The sequence below is a fragment of the Cryptotermes secundus genome, unplaced genomic scaffold (genome assembly GCF_002891405.2).
Source record: "Cryptotermes secundus unplaced genomic scaffold, Csec_1.0 scaffold123, whole genome shotgun sequence".
In the NCBI taxonomy this organism is placed as follows: domain Eukaryota; kingdom Metazoa; phylum Arthropoda; class Insecta; order Blattodea; family Kalotermitidae; genus Cryptotermes; species Cryptotermes secundus.
In genome coordinates this window covers 429,347-452,278 of record NW_019736394.1, presented here as the reverse complement: position 1 = coordinate 452,278, position 22,932 = coordinate 429,347, and the positions used below count along the sequence as shown (strand labels likewise).

At 40.0% G+C, this 22,932-nt stretch overlaps 1 protein-coding gene across 2 annotated transcripts in view; it reads right to left on the bottom strand.

Annotated features, from left to right (window-relative positions):
- Window positions 1-22,932, bottom strand: part of LOC111869798 (putative sodium-dependent multivitamin transporter) — a 57,594-nt gene that overhangs the window by 10,772 nt on the left and 23,890 nt on the right. Inside the window, exons 2-6 of one of the 2 annotated variants that reach the window (XM_023861570.2) lie at window positions 12,255-12,393; window positions 9,180-9,401; window positions 3,141-3,365; window positions 1,011-1,126; window positions 493-612 (exon numbers count right to left, since the gene is read on the bottom strand). In XM_023861570.2, the coding sequence (XP_023717338.1) occupies window positions 493-612; window positions 1,011-1,126; window positions 3,141-3,365; window positions 9,180-9,401; window positions 12,255-12,380 (809 nt within the window). In that variant the 5' untranslated portion in view covers window positions 12,381-12,393. The remainder of the gene's footprint in view (window positions 1-492; window positions 613-1,010; window positions 1,127-3,140; window positions 3,366-9,179; window positions 9,402-12,254; window positions 12,394-22,932) is intronic. The other variant, XM_033753561.1, reaches the window with a different exon arrangement.

Below are 22,932 nucleotides of genomic sequence, written 5' to 3'. Positions count from 1 at the left end.
CTACCAGAGAATAAGTTGTTCTGACACTAGCAGACCGATTAATTCAAATGGCTTCTGAATAATTATGTGCTACTATGCAGATGCAACAACAACCATCTACATCCTGCTGTGTTTAGAATGGAAAAGGATTAATGAACACGAATAAATGTAGACTATACACTAACCAGATAAAGAAAGTTCATGGGCTAATTCATGGCAAAATTTAATGCCAAAATCAGTGACTTTAAAAATACATATATAACAACCTAAGGAAGACTCTTTTTTCCATGGAAGTAAGACATGAAATTTTGAAAATGTATACACATTGATAAGTTAATACATACACTCATATCACTGCAAAACAGCTACTGTATACACACTCCATTACCTACTAAAGACTAGCATTAATCTTGTAAGACTTCCCAATCATGTGAGTCATATATGCATTTTTCTTCAGAAAAAAGCTTAACTGTGAAGTTGAGACAGAGAAGAACATATTATAGAATTGTTTACTTTAGTGTGAGCAGACGCTGTACTTGAGCCTGGTTCACCGCATACAGTGACAAGTATGTGAAGCCTCCACCAATGACTAGACTCCACCACGTGTGGCGCACAGTCGGATCAGGGTCGAAACTGCAATGGAATAATGCAACAGCATGGAGTGACATATTAATTATTCAGATCAACTGTCTTTAGATGACTGTTACTTGTGGAGAATGTATACAGGAACGGTGGTGGCGGTGGTGGTGGCGGCGGCGGTCGCATCAGTGGCGGTGGTGATGCAGAAGTGATAACAGAGATTAAGTCAATAATGACAACACAACAACTGGAGCACTTGAATGACAAGAAGAATGACACTTTAAAGTCTGCCTGGGAGCTGAAGGAAACACTTTCGATGTTTGCTATACAATATTCCTGTCATCTTGCTTTGATCCTTAAGAGACATGTAAGAATTTAAATTACGATCTAAGAGACTGTTTTGTTGACAATCACTACATGATCAGTAACTCCTGATGTACTCAATAACTCACTTGTCAAATTCAATTCTGTTCCCATCAACAGCTATCTCCCACACTTCTGTCAGACCTCCTGCATCCACTGTAGCTTTGATGATCACCACATAAACGGCTGCGAACATTAACAACGACTGAGAACAGAAAATCAATCATTACATTTTAATGATACAACAACATGCATGTAAAACAAACAAATTTGGTATAACATTTAATTACATCTGTATAAGAATGAAATGTGTTCAGACATGTACTGAGGAACTCTCTCAGACTGCATCCACTTAGAAGAATGGTTGGGAGGTATGAGAATAATAATAAAATGGGCCTTAGGGGAGCAGGCTGTGAGGATGCAAAATGGTATAAACTGCAGCAGTCAATCTGCTTATCTGCTCTGCCAGGGGATGCCTATCCATAAGGGCCAGGGATTCTACTAGTCTTTATCACCTTACTGGACAGAAAGAAATCTGATGACTTTATAATTTCTTTATATTCAGTATGGCATCATGAGCAGAATTTGTTTATGTTGGAAGAAGTTCATGAATGGCTTGCCTACGCGGACCCAGCCTTAGCTCATTTTTCCACAGAAGTTCCTTTCACTTGCTTATGGTTTTTGTTAAGTGTTATACCTACCATTCACAGGTCTGTTCTGCTGTTGTTACTTGCACTGGAGGATCCTGACACTTTGGGTTTTTGTAGAATACCATACATATTCACGTCTCCCCCATTTTATGAACAAAAGTTATGCTCCCTCCCACTACACATAACTAGGTGGCAGCAAACACATGTGTTAACAGTGAGATTAAATAAGAGACGATGAGACTAGCAGGGTCCAAAACCTCCCCGTGACCCAGTGGGGCACTGTATTTTGGCCAAGAGGAGTGAAATGCACAGCCAAAGGAATCAGGGGAGAACCTTTATTTAAAATGTTCTTGTCAATACAAAATGAGTGTGAAGTTACAAAAAAGAATGAGTTCTATTGAACTTATAAAATGTGACTATTTAAATAAAAACATAAATTTTCCACTCTTTCTTAACATAAGCATTGAGGGGGGGGGTAAAGTTTATTCAGTTCTGTCCCCACTTGCTTAGATGATCATGAGCTGACACTGTTCATTGTATTTAAAAGTAAGGATTGGCCAGTTCATCGTAATCAGTACCATATTTACTCTGTCTAAAATGTACCTACTTAGGGGCCAACATCTGTTCTCCTATCCTACATGTTTCTCTACTACAAGCCAGTGCTTGCAAGTCTTACACCATCAGTATGAAATGAAGCTTCTGAAATGTAGGCACTTAGTTAAATAGAATTATGCAATAAATCAAATTAATTAAAACTCAATAGGCTTTATATACTAGAAACAATATTTATACGAGTATCAGAACAGATTTTCTGTGTAGCTTATCACTTTAGAGATGTGAAATCTAAAAGAAAGTAAAAAGAATTTTTAAGTTTTGAGGTTTCCACGGCGATGACAATGAAGAAAGTCGTCTTCTGGGTTTAGGCACCGTGTATTCTTCGTTTTGGCCGACGTTTCGGAGGAACGTAGCGCCTCCATCTTCAGAGCAGTTGAATGGCTTGGAAGAGCAGTAGCTACTGCTCTCCGCATTCCAAGCCATTCCACTGCTCTGAAGATGGAGGCGCTACGTTCCTCCGAAACGTCGGCCAAAACGAAGAATACACGGTGCCTAAACCCAGAAGACGACTTTCTTCATTTAAAAAGAAATTGTTCTGGAGTTTGAACCCACACCATTTCTCTTTAGTTGTCATTCTTCAGAAGGACTAACCTAACCTTTCATTACATTTCTGAGATGCAAAAAAAAAACAAATGTTCAAAAACTGTACTGCAATCCCAGTGCATGCCATGCTTTCAAGATTTTCAAACATTGTAGCCACTAAATAATGAAATTTCATACAAACACTAAATTCCATACATTAATTTTAAATGGATTGCTCAAACATAAGAAAAGGAATGCATCTGTTAATATTTTATCACTCTAACTAAGCAAATATGCTGAACATATTTTTTGACTATCAGCAGTACCAACATGAAATAAATGCAATATCTTCCACTGTCATCAAAATATCACATGACCCTCCTTTAATATGGAAGCATAAAAACTTATCTTTTCAAAAGTTTTCTCACCCACCTGAAAGACATCTGTAATAATAACAGCTTTCATGCCACCAATGGTGGAATAGAATGTGCACACAAGACCAATAGCAAGGACAGAAAGAGTCTTTGAGAGTCCTGTAACAGCCTCCAGGGCCAGTGCTGGAGCATACAATACAATGCCCATGTAAAGAATCATCTGCAATGAGAATGCAAATGAAGCAGCCAGGCGTGTCACCTGTCCAAACCTCAGCTCCAGGTACTGCAAAACAGCAATTCAGACCAAAGGTATTAGAACTTGTTTCATTTTAAAGTTGCAACAAGCACATGCTAAACACACCATTAATATAAAATACATCATCAACTTAAATAAAACTGAAGACATAGCAAACTGCCACATAATCCCTGCATCATCAGGAAAGCCATAGAAAGAGTCAAACACATCAATAACTTCAACTGTGATTACAGATATTAACTGGGCAAAGCCTGACTTTACCTTTAACCCAACCTTTCTACATAATCATTTTGCCTGTTCACATTGAACAGCACCACTATCCACTGATTGGCCTACTGTAGCCTGCCCTGGGTGATTATGATAGAGAATTTGGTGGAATGAAGATTGGTAGGGGAAGCTGAAGTACTCAGACAAAAACCCGCCCCAGCGCCACTTTGTCCACCACAAATCCCACTTGACCAGACCCGGGATCGAACCCGGGCCGCCACGGTGGGATGCCAGCGACTAACCGCTTGAGCTATATACATACACAAGTCATAAATTCACTGATCCGTTGTCCGAATTGGACCGGATATTTGTCATGCTCCAGTTACATAGTAGTGGTACAGGTTAATGATGCGGAAAACTCAATTAAAAAAAATTTGGGGGGGGGGCAAAAGAAAAGCAACAGATTTTCATCCTCCTGAACCTATGAAGAAAGTAAAGTAAAAAGTAAAGCTGCCCCTGCACTTAACTAATTAAGCACTATGACATAAAGACATGGAGGAGTGGATGTAGAGATCCATGTTTTCTTGACATCGGCACTAGTTGGAGATGAGTGGTCAGCTTCAAGCCCCAGCCGCTTTACCCCTGGCACCCATTGGATAGGAAGCTGGGTGGGTCCCAGAGCCAGTCTGGATGACATGCAGAAGAGAAAATTATTCACCCTGCTGGGACTTGAATTCTGACCCCTCAGTTGTTCAGCCTGTAGCCAGTCACTATACCAACTGTGCTATTCCACCTCCCACATATTAAGAAAGTATGAAGCAAATCTATGGTGATGATAAATAGGCCACATTTAAAAAGGTGTTTCGTTTCATATGAACTGACCTCCCTGATTCTTAAACAGGTTATGACACTTGTTACTTTCACTAGAAGAAAGACTGCAGTAGTTTAAACATGAATTTCAAATGGAGAAACAAGGAATACATTAAATTTATGAAGAAAACTTTAAAAAAACAACCCCTTGAGAGACTAAGATGAAAATATGATGCCAGAAACTTCAGCCACAAAAGAGTAATGTTGGTTACAGAGTGACATGCCTTGAATTTAATTTGATACATACATATCCTTTATTTTCCATAAATATCCTGATGACAAACGGAAACTGTACTAAAGGAAAGAAGGGATATTGTAAAGAGAGAACACCATATTACAACATTCAGAATTCCACATAATGATTCTCTGTTTGTTTAATAGGATTTCTCTAAACTGTTTGGAGAATAGAATATCAGAAGAGAAAAGGTATAATTATGAAAGGTAAAGGCTGAAGACTAAAGTGGCTATGGCATATTCTAAGTACTGTCTCAGGATTCATATGGAGGAAAATCACAAATCACAAAAATTCAGTCAGGATAGCTTGTCTCCTCATCCATAGCCACCTTGCATCCAGTTAGAGATTAAGTATTCACTTTGAATTCCTTTCTGAACCAGTTATAATGTCTATATTTTTTAACTTGGCTTGCGGCAAAATAAAGTTATATTTGAAAAGCCCAGTTCAACAAGTGATCAAGTCCACAAAGACAATAAAATATAATTTTCTTCAAAAGTATTAAATGCAACTGCTCTAATGTTACTTATCTGAACAAAGGGCTCAAATATATGTATTTCCTTAATACTGCCATGATTTTGAGTGACTAAACAAGGGTTTTGGGCTGGAGACTGGAGTAATTGACCACTTACAGAAAATAAGTAACTGTAACAATATCACTAATTTCCAATCCTTGGCTTTAAACAGTGGAGATTCTTCAGCTTCAGCGTTAACTTTGCTGCTAACTGCAGACTCCATTTCAACTCTCTGACAATTGACTAATTTCTAAACTTGTCCCAGTCATAGCATCTCAGCACAGACCATGTAGAAAGCATCATTCATTGTTGCTCTGCAACTCTTTCCATAGAATGTGCTTTTTTGTGAAGGCGTTACTCAGTAACGGCTGCGTATACTTGCTTATTGAGAATATGTTGTCTAACAGAGAATGTTGTTCGTTGCTTGTTTCAAGGTCAGTAACAGCAGACCCAGTAACAGGTCCATTAGCTACAATTTAAGTACATTCTTTTGATTTATTTTTATTTAAAAATAACTTAAACACATTTTATTGCTTCATTCTAACAAGTCTGTTCTCTGCTGTAAAGATTCCATTCAATAAACATAAACCTGACAAATATTGCCCAATAAAATGAATTTATAAATTAAAGAAAGTCCCTCCACAGACATCATCATGACTTGGAGTGATTAGTTAAGAACATGGACAATTTAGTTTACAAAACAACAAAACAGTAATTTATTATTTGTTAAATATTATACCTACAAGTCTGCTGTTGAAGCTTACTCTCTTCACTGAATCATTAAGAAAATACATTGGAATCTTTGCTTTCACTGTTCACCCTCACATAGATTTTGACACCCTCTCTGCACTCTTCATAAGATGATTCTGTGGTCTTTAGGCAAATGTGGCCATCATAAATAACAGTGAAGAGGAAACTAACTTCTGCCACATGCTTTTCTATGGAGGACATCTTCCATATTATAGAGACGGATGACCTGGAGGGGTACATTCATGTCAAGTGTGTTACCGACTATTTCAGCATTTAGTTTAGCTGGTGAGTTATTTTCTCCTTTTTTTCTTCTACTGCTGTGCTACAAGCAGAAATGTTGCCAATTCAATTCCCAATGAGGTGACTGGACTTCTTCAATTTACTACAGCCCTGGGATCGACTCAACCTCTAACAGAAATGAGTACCAGGAATCTTCCTGGGGGTTAAGGGCAGCTGGCATGTAAGACTGGCCTCACCACCATCTGTGAGTCAATTGTCTAGAAAATGTGAAAGCCTTGATGTCTCACAACTCTCTGAGACTCCACAGTCTGGTATTTTTTAACAGATTTCAAATGTGACAGATGCTCTTTATAATTCTTCACAGATCAGCAGTTGAGTCTGACAAATTTGAAAAGTTGTTTAGGTCTCAGAGCCTTTAACACATCCTGAGCCTTCACTCTGCCTTTCTTTGGTTAAAACAAAGTCACTATCACAAGGAAAATGACTCTAGTTTGTGGCAGGAAGGTGTGCTGTACAGCAATTCTTTCGGCCTGGCTATCATGTAGAGGTGCTGCATTAGAGTAACATCCTATTTTGTAGTTGCATGCATCAGAAAATAAGTACAATAATTTCACCTCAGGTTGGCATTTCTTCAAAAAAGATAAGTTCCAAGCATATCACTGCCTCATTGTCTGATGCAGATTAAGGCACAGAAATAGTAAACCATGGCCTCAAGGCAGGCATGAAACTTGTTTAGCATGGGAGAGTGGAGGGCCCCCAAGGCTCTTAGTTGCCACAAGAGTAATGTATTTTCTGCTCCCTGTCATCAATTGCTTCCAATAAATATAATGCCACTCTCACCATATTTTTTTGGTGCCCTTTGGCCCACAAACTCTTAAACTGCCTCTGCTCATTACATCCCCTCTTGACATCCAATCCTCACCATCTGTATATAACATACATGCATAGAAACATGAACACATACATTCATTACCGAATCACTGAATGTTTCTAGGTGAACACCAGATATATAAATGGATATATAACAAGTGATGCCTGCCCATATCATCTTCCTTCACTTCATCAATTTAATTATACTTGGTGAAGAGTACAAGTTACGAAGCTCCTCATTAGGCAGTTTTCTCCAACCTCCTATCACTTCATCTCTCTTCGGTCCAAATATTCTCCTCAGCACCCTGTTCTCAAACACTCTCAATCTATGTTTTTCCCTAAATGTCAGAGACAAATTTTCACATCCATACACAACCAGAGGTAAAATTATAGGTTCATACATTATAATTTTTACGTTTCTCGACATCGGATAAGGACACAAAAGGTTCTCAGCTGAATGGTAGCAAACATTATCCAAATTCAGTCTCCTCTTAATTTCCTCCTGAATCAAATTTTGATTTGTTACTGTCATTCCCAAATATATGAACTGTGCCACATTTTCAAAATCTCTATTGGCTATCTTTATGTTATAATTATGCTCTGAATTCTGGTAATGAGATATCAACATATACTTAGTCTTCTCTATGTTTACTTTTAGAACAATCTTCCAACTAGCATCAATTAGAGTTTCAGTTTTTTCTTTATGGAAGCTATTGTGGGATTGTCGATGTTCTAAAAGACAACCACGTAAATCTTTAACAATTTTATATATTAAATTGCATAAACTGAATATACAGAATAGCTGCGAAGCTATGTGGAATGTTAAAAGTTGGCTGGCCCTGAAAAGGGCAGTTTGTTCCACCATGAGTGTGCTGGTAGAATTTGCTCCTTTGTAGTGGACCAAGTCTTTAAGGCCGTTCAGCTGGTTTGTCTGGCCAGTAATGTGGTGCTGCATGTGCCTGTAGGAACAGCTGCCTACAGCGCATTTGCTGGAGAGTTGCAGCAACTACGTTAGCTTCCTGGTCGCAGAGCAAAGTTGCTGGAGAGTTGCGGCAACTACGCTAGTTGCCTAGTCACAGAGAGAGACTGCTGGAGAGTTGCGGCAACTGCATTAGCCGTCTAGTAGCAGAGCGCAGTTGCTGGAGAGCTGCAGCAGCTATGTTAGCTGTCTGGTAGTAGAGCACGGTTGCTGGAGAGTTGCGGCAGCTGTCTTTGGCGCAGTAAAGAGCTGATGACTATGATGACTGATCACTTTGAACTGAATGTGATCACTGATGATTGCAAGCTTTGGGCTCCGCTTTTATACCACGCTTCTTGGGCGGAGCTTAAACTTGCAGTTGCGATTGTGAGCACTGATTGGCTAGCGCACGTAATGATCTACAGGTGGGCTGGACATCGAGAGCTGTATAAATTTGAGTGGTGGCAGCAACGTGCGGCAATCTGATATTGACTAGGAGTGAGTGCTGTCTGTTAGACTAGTGAAATCGCATGTTAGCATGTGGGATATTCCCACACTATGTTATCTTATAATAGATTTATATCATCAGCACAGACCAGCAGCTGAAGTGTCCCATCCAACCAATCTACATCAGAAGTATTAATAGCTTATTTCAAATAGCAAATATCTGTCTCAGATTTGAATTTTCAGAAGTAGAATGACCTAGATGAACCTTTTTTTTTTTTATTATTGCTAGTGGGGTGGGACTAAGCCCCTTGTACTGCGGCCACTTCTGGCCTATTGTACCAGCCCCAGATGATAGGTGAGGGTGATTGTGGTGCAATTGATGAAATGAAGATTGGCATAGGAAACTGAAGTACTCGGAGAAAACCTGTCCCAGCACCACTTTGACCATGACAAATCCCACTTGACCAGACCATGGATCAAACCAAGGCCGCAGTGGTGGGAAGCCAGTGACTAACCGCTTGAGCTATGGCGCGGCCCTTAGATGAATCTTAAGCGTTATATGGACATGTTTGTTTTCAGGCGCTTTCCGCAAGAACATTATTTTTTATGAAATGTGGACATGTTCTTTCTTTGAACCAGGCTCTTCAATTGGATTAATTTTTCAAATATGAGTCAGGAGTGCTAACCACTACATCCAATGCCTGATGATTAGGGGAGAGCAGGAGTGACTTTTCCTTCTCCTAGCTACATACATGGTAGGCACTGGTGGCTTGCAGTTTAAAGAAAACAGGAAGAAACCAGTATGCAGCAATGGGGGTAGCTAATCCATATGATATGTTGATCACAATGAATTGTGTCCCATATGCATAGTTTTCCATACTGACTCCAAGCAGAGTGATGGCAGACATGAAGCTTGCCATTAATGAGACAGCTACAGGGAACACTGATAGACTGCGGTCCCCCAGCAGGTATTCCTGCAATTAGAAGAATTAGCAAATTAGTCACCATGTTTCTACATACTGAGATTTTAATTTTGAAATAAACTGTGCAGCAAGAATTGTTGTTAAAAGGAAGAGATGTCATATAAAAACTTAAGATCTCAGCAGAAAGTCTACATATGAGGCAAAAGTAGTACTTAAATAACTAAAGTAACCAGCTTTATTAATCACAGACCTTCATGAGAAGCTAACAGTCACACTCCTAGTTAAGTTATCCATTTTTATGGAATCCAAAATGTCATTACAGTCTTCATAAGGATCCATAATTATCCCTATCCTGAGCCAAAAGAAACCAATCCACATCCTCCCACTCTACTTCCTTAAGATGCATTTTAATATGATCCACCCATGTGGTCTTCACATCTCAGATCATCTGACCAAAATTTTGTATGTATTTATTATCTCTCTGATGCATGCTACATCCCCCAGGCACGGTATTCTCCTTGATTTCATTATCCTAATAACAGGCAAAGTACAAATAATGACCATTCTTCAGCCTTCATTACTTCTTTCTGGCCAAGCCGAAGGTCCCCTTAACCATTCTTTTCACAGACACCCTTAACCTATGCTAACTGAGTAACCAACTAACTAACTAACTCCATGAAGCTGAGTCCTTTTCAGAAGTAGCCAGTCACTCAAAAATGTCCCACCATTGCATGGAACACAAAGGTTCACTACCATGTTCATAAGAGCCCTCCACTAGTCCCTGTCCTGAGCCAGGTGAATCCAGACCATACCACACCATCCTATTTCTCTAAGTCCATTTCAATATATGTATCATATTATCATTCACCAACATCTAGGTCTTCCTAGCAGGATTTTCTATCTAACTTTCCCTCAAAAAACCTACATCCATTCTGTTTCACCCTCTTGCATGCTATGTGCACTGCCCATCTCACCCTCTTTCACTTAACCAGTATAATTGTATTTGATAAAAAAGTAAATGTCATGGGGTTCTTGACCTATGTTCTTTCTTTAATGCAAGAGACTAAGTTTCATGCCCATTACAACAATAGGTAACATTAGATCTGAATATTTAAGTCTTTATGTTTTTATATAGCACAAGGGAAGACAAGAGATATTATATTTAAGCATCCTGTTGCACTCTACACGATAAATGATACAAACTCCGTCCTAAGTGCAAACAATATATATTTATATGTCTTTGATCTTGTTCTTTCTACACTACATGTTTCGGCCTCTATCGGCCATCATCAGGTGTATACTCTTACATACCAGACACATATCAACGATGTAGATGTTGATAATACGAAGAATGTGACATTGTGTTTTTAAATGTTAAGTTTTAGACTGGGTTCAGTGTGGCAGCAACGTTAAGAGTATACACCTGATGATGGCCGATAGAGGCCGAAACATGTAGTGTAGAAAGAAAAAGATCAAAGACATATAAATATATATTGTTTGCACTTAGGACGGAATTTGTATCATTTATCATTAAGACAAGAGATTCTGAGCTGAATGATAGTGTGCATTCCCCGAATTTAATCTACCCATAACAATTCTGTGGCAGAAATTCTTATTTGTTTCTGGGCATTGTCGACAAATCTATTAGCCACATTCATATTGTGATTCTCCTGCATTCTGATGGCAAAGCATGAGCATGTACTTGCCTTTACGAAAGTATTAACATCCTTGAATGCTGTATGAAGCATAATATTCAGCAGAATCATGGACAGTGAATACTAAAGGCATGTTCGGAATCATAACTGTCACAATGAAATGGGCTAAAAAATACGAATGCGAAAAATACATAAGGAACCAGGACAGTATGGACCGCGCCATAGCTCAAGTGGTTAGTCGCTGGCTTCCCATTGCGGCAGCCCGGGATCGATCCCAGGTCTGGTCAAGTGGGATCTGTGGTGGACAAAGTGGCGCTGGGGCAGGTTTTCTCCAAGTACTTTGGTTTCCCCTGCTAATCTTCAGTCCACTAATTTCTCCACAATCATCCTCATCTATCATCTGGGGCCAGTACAATAGGCCAATAGTGGCTGCAGTACAAGGGACTTAGTCCCAGCCCACTAAGGAAAAAAAATATCAGGACATTATGGAAGAAATGAGAACTAAATTATAATTTTTCAAAATTTTTAAGTATATCTGCAATGTTGACAGAGTGCCCAGAAATGGATATTCTAGGTGAATCAGATACATGCATACTGACTCTAACAGGCAAGGATGAATTTGAAAACAGTACTGGATAAATGGGACTCAAGATCCAATTCTTTTGACTATTTTGTGGAGATATAAAATGATTTCTGCTGCTCCATTAACACAGAATAATTCATACGGGATATTATTTTTCAGAATTTTATTTTACAGCCTTATAATTGTGATATAAGTCTGGAATTTGAATACTCAGAAGCTTGGAGAAGTCTACTGCAACAGAGATGTCCTACAACCATCTCTGTTATGTCCCTTTGAATCTACATGCATATGTCCCACATGACCAATTCTAGCCCTTTTTGTGCCAGGTACAAATCTGATAATCTGAATCCAGCCAAGTTACATGTCAGAGGTAAAACCAGGATTGAAGACCAAAACTGCACATATCATAAATACAATGGAAGAATGCGGAGGATCAATGGAAGATGGAAGAAAAGTACTTGGAAATAATATGCCCTTGTTCCACTTTGCCCACCATTAACCCAACATGAATCATCCTGGATTGATCCTGAGTGTCCATGGAGAAGGAACCACTTAAGCTATGGTATGGATCATGTTTGTTGTTGCATCAATTAATTTCTTAAAATTTAATAAAACAAGGGCTTAAATTTTGAGGAAAAGCCACTCTGAGACTATATTATTACTGACTTGTGTTGTCTTCTGTCTGCCACCAGTGAAGCGGTAATACACTCCAATAGCTGCTGAGATTACAAGCATCATTGCCAGCACTACATAATCCCAGGCACCAAAAATTCCTGTATCATTTTCTGCCATTACTTCTCCAAGCCTGAAAAAGTGAAGCATAGTTCAAAAAAATTACACCAGCCCATTAGTCAGATAGTTTAAGAAGGGATTAATCCTCCCATTGCCAAAATTTGGTATATTCTTTGCCCAGATAAGGTGTCCCCCAATTCCACACCATCATATATTCATATTTAAAATTTTTAAAATCGCTTTGCATACTAGCACAGAATAGACACTGCTGTGGCTGGGGTTCCTTAAGAATCGGTATTTATCACCGCCGTGCCACTGCTTACCATGGTGATACCCCTAGCAAGCTGTGCTGATATGGCGAATGGTGAGCCTGTTTCTGGCAAATTCACAGCCTTCAACTTATCATGTTAGTGTGAGCAGTGTTCTGTTACATCTGTACAGAACTGAGTTCCCTTTTGAGAGCCAGCGCTGTTTTGCAGAAAATTTCAAATGAATGACACTAACATTTACAAATAGGCACATCTTCGTTTTCTCATAAATACTTTATCAAGATGCACGTGGTAGCGTAGTTGGTTGAGGCACTATGCTACAAGCCAGAAGGTCGTAGGTTCAAGTCCTGATGATGTCATTGGATTTTTTCAATTGACCTAATACTTCCAGCTGCACTATGGCCCTGGGTTGACTCAGCCTCTAAAAGAAATGCATATCAGGAATATTCTTGGGATATTCATGGGGGTAAAGGGTGGCCGGCATGTAGGGCTGACAACCTTACCGCCATCTATGAGCCAATTGTCTAGAAAATGTTGGAACCTCAACATCTCACAACCCTATGGGCCTCCACGGCCTGTTACAGGGATACCTTTACTTTCTACTTATGGTGTATGAGCACTACTTTATATGAACCCATTTGAAATAGAGATAGTTCGCTGCAAACTTAATCTCATAGTCAAGGCCGCGCCATATCTCATGCGGTTAGTCACTGGCTTCCCACCGTGGCGGCCCGGGTTCGATCCCGGGTCTGGTCAAGTGAGATTTGTGGTGGACAAAGTGGTGCTGGGGCAGGTTTTCTCCGAGTACTTCGGTTTCCCCTGCCAATCTTCATTCCACCAATTGCTCCACAATCACTCTCACCTATCATCTGGGGCTGGTACAATAGGCCAGTAGTGGCCGCAGTACAAGAGACTTAGTCTCCCCCAGTAAGAGTAATAATAGACAGCAGCAAAAGCGGTCAATTTTATGCCATATGTCATACTAGAACAAAGGCAGTTTATCTGTTACTCTTAAGTATACAGATAAAGGTTTTAATCAATCCTTAATTCCTATGTAACTATTCGTATAAGAGTTAAAATACACAGTGTTCCGTTCAAAACTCTCACAGTTTAATTAATCATTGCGAACAAATTGTGATAAATTATGGATTATAACTAACACTAGAGGAAAGAAAAACTCAAAGAATTTTATTTCCGGTTTTCTTCGGTGAAGCCACAGTGGCTGGCCGCGTATACCTTGACATGTCAGAACAGTTCCTGTATCCCCAGGTAGCAGATCTGCAGCCTAACATAATCTTCCAACAAGATGGAGCCACCCACATTGGGGTCTGGATGTTCGGAGGTCCCTCAATGCCAACTTCCAAGATCGCTGGATTGGACGTGGCGGACCAATTTGGTGGCCACCACGTTCACCGGACCTCACTCCGCTCGATTTACGTGAATGATCCTGTGTTCGTCCCTCCAGTGAATTACTTCCCAGATTTACGAGCCCGCATCCGTGAAACGATTGCTACTGTACCAACTGACATGTTGGAAGGAACGTGGCATGAAACTGAATACAGATTGGATAATGTGTGTGCTACCAATGGTGCGCATGTAGAGGTTTATTAGTGCGTCAAATAAAAATTTTTTAGTTGTTCTTGTGTTTCCTACAGCTTCATTTTCCTACCATTCATACTTTCTGTTCTAAGATCTGATAAACTGTCGGAGGTTTGAATGGAACACCCTATTTGCTACGCTCTAAAATATCACTTAATTATTTCAGTATCACCAAGCTGTGACGTAATTGTCACATAACAGCAATTAAAATTAAATCAGTTGTCTAAAACAAAGAGGAAGGAGTTGGTACACAACTCCATCTATTTGAACAAGGCGCTCTCTCTCTCTCTTAATTCCCAGGCTGAGGATTCAGATTGTAGCTGGAAAATACAAGGTTTCATCTTCCTAGACTGCCTTAGCGTTTTACTTCTTTCAGATTCTAATTAACTCGAGATTTCCAAGAAGTGACAATTTACAGTCTTGAATGCACGACTCGTTTTATTCGAGTTCCAGGCACAATAGATCACTTTTGTCGCGGTGCAAGAGCCAAGAAGGCCCACCCCTTATACTCGTACATTCATTCATTCATTCATTCATTCATTCATTATCTGAGTTCTATTCACTCAATTTATGAGATATATCATCATAATATACTTCAATGTAGGCTTCCATTAATCTGTTCCTTGTCAAAGACTATACACCCATCGCCCTCTCGGTAGTCCAACGTTTCTCCGTCCATTTCAGTGGTAATTCTTAACTTTTCCAGTCGGTCTTGAGGAGTTCAGTCTCAATATGTGATTATATCATTTGTTTCTGTGGTCTTGGATTCTCGCTTCTAAAGCATATATTTGTAATGCATTGTGTACCGCCATATTGGTTATGTAACCGTATAACCAGCGACAGAGTTAACTTCTGTTGAAGAAAGCAGTCTTCTGGGATGTGGCGCAGTGTAGATATTGTGTTAACCGACGTTTCGGAGGAACGTATCGCCTTCATCTTCAGGGTAGAAGAAAGAGAAGAAATCGGCGAGCGAACCAGCGTGAGCAGATGCTAACAGAAACCTCAAATCTTACATTCATTTCTGTTGTTTCAGTTTTCCTCTTCTGAGATCTATTCTGAGCCGGGCTTTCACTACCATACTTAAGCATGGAACGTGCTATTACCTTACACAATTTAATCTGTGTATTCTTTCTGATTTCATTTCTTAGCGTTATTTGCACTGTTCAACATATACGTTGATATCTTGGCAGCTTCTCTTCAAGGTCTTTGTTACGACTGTATGATAAGGTGCATCAATTATTACCATGTTTTACCCTACTGGGAATTTGCCTTGAAAAACCATATTGCTGAAATTGTCAGATTATTGTTGTTTGTTATAATTTGTAGCTGATTAGCAGCTGTTTGTAATTAAGATCCAGATTCTGAAAATATTAATTGGTCGTCAGCAAATAAGATTGTGTTCAAAACTGTTAAGCCTAATCTAAAATCTGGTTTTAGCCGAATCTTCATAACTTGACTTCCCGAATATAAACCTACACACTAAAAAGGGTTGGAGACATAGAACCTTCCTGCCTGCATCCATATTCGCGGTAGAAGAGTGAGTATTCTTATGCCTTGATCAATTGGTACTTGCAAGAACAGAGAATGGTCTATATTAAGGTTACTCAATTATTCAGCAGAACAACAATAAAATATTCATTACTCGCCTGCTTTCAAAACGTCAGCAACCAAGAACCACATCGAAACAGCAGAGCTCTGCCTATTCGACGCCTTAAAACTAGTATGAGACAGCAACATACAGCACAGCATGAAAAAGAGTAATCAACTGAATTACAACAACTATGGCCCATATCGATTAATTTTAACACAGTATTAATTTGATACTTTTATCAGAAATGCATACATTGGATTTTTAAAATCACTTATATACACACATATATGAAAACTCCGTGTCTTTAGTCCGCAAGCGAACTATACCAACCGAGCGACCGCCGCTTGTCGGCGAAGTTAGTGCCAACTTTAGCGGATAGAGGGTGTCGCGTGGTCAGCGCAACGGATCCCCACGGCTATTAATTTCGGCCTTCTAGACCATATATAGAACTCATACAATTTCACTTTAATAAAGTACATCCCCAGAAGATGATCTTGTTTGACAGAAACATGTCGAGCTTTGAAAAACATGTAATCAGTATAAGGAAATATACTAGATACGCTGTATTTAGACGGTAATTTTAATTTTTTCTAAAGTCATAAATTAGAAAATGGGGCGGCGTGCTGGGAACCTTAGAGGAATGCGCAGATAAATGCTCTAGACCTGGTGCAAAAGAAAGCGGCTAAATTTGCACATCGTAGAAATGATTCGAATGGGGAACCTTGACACAGCGCAGGCAGATGGCTCGCATATGCGCTCTCTTCAAAGCATACACGGGAGAGCGGGCTTGGAAGGCTATAGGTGATAGATTACAAAGACCATGCTATCTGAGCAGGGGCGATCATGACAAGAAAATTAGGAGCAGAAAACAAGAGACAGATATCGGAAAATATTCCTTTGTAAACAGGACCATCCAGCTCTGGAACCAGCTACCTGCAGATGATTTAGGGACTCTCTCCTGTAAACCAAGTAATTTTAGGAAAAGAGTTAAGAAAGTGATAAATAAGGCGAAGTGAATATGTGGGAGAAATCATCCAAAACGGCAGTGAAGTGAAGTGAAGTGAACTGTGATGAGGATGTGAAGTGTAGGTAAGTGAAGTGAAGTGAAATGAAGGGAAGTAAACTGTGGCGAGGATGTGAAGTGTAGGTAAGTGAAGTGAAGTGAAATGAAGGGAAGTAAACTGTGGCGAGGATGTGAAGTGTAGGTAAGTGAAGTGAAGTGAAATGAAGGGAAGTAAACTGTGGCGAGGATGTGAAGTGTAGGTAAGTGAAGTGAAGTGAAATGAAGGGAAGTAAACTGTGGCGAGGATGTGAAGTGTAGGTAAGTGAAGTGAAGTGAAATGAAGGGAAGTAAACTGTGGCGAGGATGTGAAGTGTAGGTAAGTGAAGTGAAGTGAAATGAAGGGAAGTAAACTGTGGCGAGGATGTGAAGTGTAGGTAAGTGAAGTGAAGTGAAATGAAGGGAAGTAAACTGTGGCGAGGATGTGAAGTGTAGGTAAGTGAAGTGAAGTGAAATGAAGGGAAGTAAACTGTGGCGAGGATGTGAAGTGTAGGTAAGTGAAGTGAAGTGAAATGAAGGGAAGTAAACTGTGGCGAGGATGTGAAGTGTAGGTAAGTGAAGTGAAGTGAAATGAAGGGAAGTAAACTGTGGCGAGGATGTGAAGTGTAGGTAAGTGAAGTGAAGTGAAATGAAGGGAAGTAAATTGCGGTGAGGATGTGAAGTGTGCCTAAGTGTAGTGAAGTGAAATGAAGGGAAGTAAACTGTGGTGAGGGTGTGAAGTGTGCCTAAGTGTAGTGAAGTGGAATGAAGGGAAGTAAACTATGATGAGGATGTGAAGTGTGCCTAAGTGTAGTGAAGTGGAATGAAGGGAAGGCCATGGTGAAGTGTGGGTGCATCAGTTCACAACATGACGTATTCCATTACTGTCACTGTTTAGTGTATAGTATGCTTACTTTTATTAATATTAATTTATTTAATTGTATTTGCATTATATTTGTTGTGCGTAGTGTGTCCTTTATTGTTTGTGTAGTTTTGTGCTGTGTTTTGTTTGGTGTGCTGTGCTATTTTCTGTGATGTGTGTTATTTGTGTGTTGTGTCTCATTGCAGTACCACTGCCACCGGGTAAAACCCTGTTTGCAGTTTAAATAAATAATAATATATGTAGTAAAACAAGTAAGTAAAACTATCCCTGTAACAGGCCATGAAGGCCCATAGGGTTGTGAGACGTTGAGGGTCCCACATTATCTAGACAATCGGCTCAAAGATGGTGGTAAGGTTGTCAGCCTTACGCGCCTGCCGCGCTTTATTCCCCAGGAAAATTATTTAATTAATTCGTGGTACTCATTTCTCTCAGAGGCTGAGTAAAAATGGTTCGCAAGATCATTCAATAAAGCTAAAATTTGCTCATAAACGGTTTCAAGTCATGCGCTAGAGGGAAATGACCTAGTTGATTCTGACGACCCTAGAGAGTGAGCTAAGCCACGGAGACGTTAAGGGTCCCACATTATCTAGACAATCGGCTCAAAAATGGCGCCGGCCGCGCTTTCCTCCCCAGGAAAGTTATTTAATTACTTCCTGATGCTCATTTCTGTCAGAGGCTGGGTCGACCCCAGGGCCATAGTGCGGCTGGAAGTATTAGGTCAATTTTAAAAAATCCAATGACCTCACCGGGACTTGAACCCGCGACCTTCCGGCTTGTAGCATAGTGCCTCAACCAACTACGGTACCGCGTTGCCATGTATTCATGGGTACTTTTTTAAAATATATATTTTCCTCTTTTTGGAGTCGTTTTAACTTTGAAAGACAACACAAACAGATATCCATGCCTCGATGGAATTCGAACCCACGATCCATTCACGTGACCGTTCTGTCAATACGCCACTCACACTCCTTAGGGTTTTCTCTGTATCGAGATAGTGGGTTGATGTTGCGAGAGGGTGAGGTGGAGTATGACGCGTGTTGAGGGTATTAGGGGGAGGGGGTGATGATGAGGAGGAAATTCGTTCGTCCATAACACGTTCTTCACACGAGTACTTCGCTACTGGAAAGCCGACTCAGAAAAACAAAAGTATTTCTAATATCTAAAAGTCTGTGACGATGGTATATTAATCCAGTTATTGCGGTCCTACACGGTGTGTATAGGATCCGTTAGGGCTCATCTTTTTTAAATGTTGCCCTGCAATGCCATCTGTTGGCAAGTTGTGGCGTTAAGATTCTTGAAGTTTCAGCTGTGGCTGTATATAATTTCAAAGCGCAAGCATTGCTGCATTATGTGTTCTGACCTTGAACGTAACAGTACTGTTCTGGCGCTCGTCGGAAAATGGCGGTTTAACAGAGAGCCAACATCAAATTTTGGTTAAAGTTAGGCAAAACAGCCGGAGAAGCGTACGAAATGATGAAAAGTGTGTACGGTAGTGGTTGTTTGAGTCGCTCGAACATGTTTCGATGGTATGCTGTATTTCGTGACGGCAGGGAGGACACTGAAGACGCTCCACGCGCATCAATGCCGAGAACAAGTCGCAATGAAGAAAATGTGGAAAAAGTGACCGAAATTCTCGCATCAGATGGATGTGTTTCTGCAAGACTCATCGAGGAGTTTCTGGGAATATCAAAAAGTACTGTGCATCAAATTTTGACCGAGGATTTGGCCAAACGGAAGGTCTGTGCGCTGTTTGTACCGCATGCGCTGTTAGGCGATGAAAAGCATGCCAGAGTGGAACACTGCAAAGACATGTTACGGTCGGCCCAAAGTGATACAAAATTTACAAAATCGATTGTTACTGGTGACGAGACATGGTGTTTTCAATATGAGCCTCTCACAAAGCGGCAGAGTGCAGCGTGATTGAGCCCAAAGGAGCCGAAACCAAAGAAAGTGCGCATGCAAAAGAGTCGAGTAAAGACATTGCTAACCGTTTTCTTCGATTCCAAAGGAATCATTCACAAGGAATTTCTGCCGGAAGGTCAAACAGTGAATTCTGATTATTATCTCTGAGTCCTCAATCGTTTGTGGGCGAGAATTCTTCGAATTCGACCTGAATATCTAGAGCAAGGTTCCTGGTCGCTTCTCCACGACAATGCTCCAACCCACAAATCGAAGATCGTGCGCGATTTTTTGGCCAGAAAAGGGATCACAGTCCTTGATCATCCTCCGTATTTGCCAGATTCCAAAGGGAATGTACAGCAGTTTTAAATGCGATTTCACATAAGGAGTACACTGACTGTTTTCGAAAACTTTTCACTAAATTCCAGATATGTATTGATTCAGAAGGAGACTATTTTGAATAAAAAGAGTGAAATTTTGAAAATAATTAACATCTTGTATTTTTAATGACCACAGTCCTAACAGAACCTGGACACCCTGTGTAGACATTATCCATCACCCTGTTTTAAATAAAAGTAAAACAGGACGAAGTGCCCATAGAGTTGTTTAAATCTGCTGCGCACAATCTTTCATTATATGTTTGCCCGGGCGCATTTCAAACATCACTACTACGAGTAGTGCAAACAGAAAGTCAGGATATGGAAGGTTCACAATTCGGAGAGGCAAATCGCAAGGCTGCAAGCAGGAGCATTGAATGGCGAAGCCTTGACATTGGCTCGCCTTGATCCAGAGCCACAGTAATGCCCTCCATCGTAATGCTATTTCAGAACATTTGTACTTAATATCTGACTGCTGTGACGAAGTGTAAACGCAGTTACAAATAGACAAAGGCAGGCAAGAAGCTCAAGCCTGACGTTCTTCAATCTCTAGACCTTCAAGGACATAAATGATGATGGCTGAGCAACTTCACCATTGAGTGAAGCTAAAGTACAATGCCTCACACAAATAATTTTCACCATGTCAATCCTGTGCCTAAATAAGCTCTAAAAGGTAGGCCTAGCACACAGAAAGAGTCGACACAAAGGTAAACATCAATTCAGAGCTTGGAAAAAGAATTGCAATGAACAACTGGCGACGTTGAACGCCGAACAGAAATAAGGGGAAAAGACAACGAGGAAAACCAAGGATCTAGCAGAACAGGTACAGTCATCTAATGTTTCGAAATTGCTATGTTACGACATAAAGTTACATAAAGCGGTTACAAGCGGAGCTCAAGGCATGGGGCTACGATCGCACAAACACATGTTCACGAGAAGTATTACAAGGTTTGTTTTTACTATCTGTGCTTTCATAACTGGGAGGCACTCTTACATTTGCCACATCACTGATACTGTTGATACTGTACTTCATTCTAAACCTTGTAGTTTTTCTGAAAAAAAAATCAGTTCTCCGGGTTTACTTAAATTTCCAGTTGCATTCATTTTCTTGTCATGATTCAAATTACTGAGTCCATTTGTTTTGCTATTTTCAGGTCCTTCCGTATTTATTTTGCACAAAACAACACCTACTTCAGTGTTTTCAGTTAGATTATTTGTGAAGTTAACGATTTTATTTTTTAACATTTTCTCATGTGCGTTACCACTTCTAGATAATTTCACTTGATACGGTATGTTTTCAGTCGCAATAATATTTTCTTTCTGTTTAGAAATGGATCCGTGTACTTTCAATAAAGTGCTTGTGTGTCATTGGTACCTTGGTTGGTTGATGTGTGCAGTCACTTGGAACGGCATAATTTCTTGCACCTGAAGCAGCACTATCGAGTCTTAAGTCTCTGCTTTCAGTGTGCTTAAGATTCCGTCTCCTTTTTAAAATATCTTTCGACTGAATGAAGATCTTTCGCTTGTTAAGCTGACGGCTGCCCCTTTTCAGCTGGTGTCTTATCACTTGTGATGCCTTGTCTCCTTGTGAATCAATTCATTACCGTGAATGATGAAACACATCGTTTTCTGTCATAATTTTCCTCTTTTAGTAGCTTCTGCATAATTCACTGGACTGAACTCGTTATTTCATATTCTGGTTTAAAGGTTCAAGTAACGTGACCATGAATACGAGTAGGTTTCCACGAATTTGGTGAATTCCCTTCAGTCTTCTACGTGATTCTGTGTTGCCTGGTACTACTTTATTGTACCATCAAAGAGCCCCTGTCAGATGATAAGGCCTTCTTTACTGTTGAGTCTGTTCTAACGTCACAGGTTCCTAGTCTATTTGTATGTTGTTGTAATCTCTGAAATTTGCCAAAAAGAAACTCATTACCAATAGAGAGACAAACATCTTTTGCCTGTTTGGTTGTTGGTTATTTTGTTGACAGTTTTTTGCCAAGGTCAATTATGTGACAAACTTGAGATTTTCTTTGGGTTATCAAATCCTTCACTTTTTGACTTCTAGTTCTTCAGACTCCACGGGTTTAACCGCATACGAGTCTTTAGTTCTGTGTTCATTATACGTAAACACCTTATCTGACAGCATGTTGTTCTGCAGAGTGCAGACACATGCATTATCCAACAATAACCTAACACCATGAATGCCGCTTTAATTTAGTACCTTTATGTCCGTTAAATTGTTAATTAGAGTCGGTGAGCAGAGGAATATCCTGCACGAAATAAGAAAACGTAAGCCTAATTGGATTGGTCATGTTTTACGCAGAAACTGCCTTCTAAAAGAAGCTTTGAAGGAAAGATAGAGGGGCGGATAGAAGTGACAAGAAGACGAGGAAAAAGACGTAAGAAGATGCTGGATGACCTTGGGGACAGAAGAGGATACTGTCATTTGAAGGAGAAAGCTCTGGATCGCATTAAGTGGAGGAATTGTCTTGGAAGAGACTGTGGACCTGTCGTTTGACAGATTACTGATGATGATGATGATGTCCGTTAACAACTGCAGATTTTGGCTTTAAAGGGCCAACTGTTAACCAGAAATGTATTTATTATTTTTCTGCTTAATGTCAACTTATCATCTCACTTCATATTCATGCCTCAAATGTTCTGTTTGGGTCTAATCAGATCATGAGAGTAACAACATAATCACATACTTGTACCATCCCTCATTCACAGTTGTTGAGGGGGTTGTAGCACTGAAATGATAATAAAGGAAATAATACTAAATTAAACAAGTTCTATCCGATGTAAGTTCAGAGGTTTTCACGGCGATGACTATGAAGAAAGTCGTCTTCTGGGATCTGGCGCCGTGTATTCTTTGTTTCAGCCGACGTTTCGGAGGAACGTATCGCCTCCATCTTCAGGGCAGGTGAATTGCGTTGCGAATACAGCAACTGC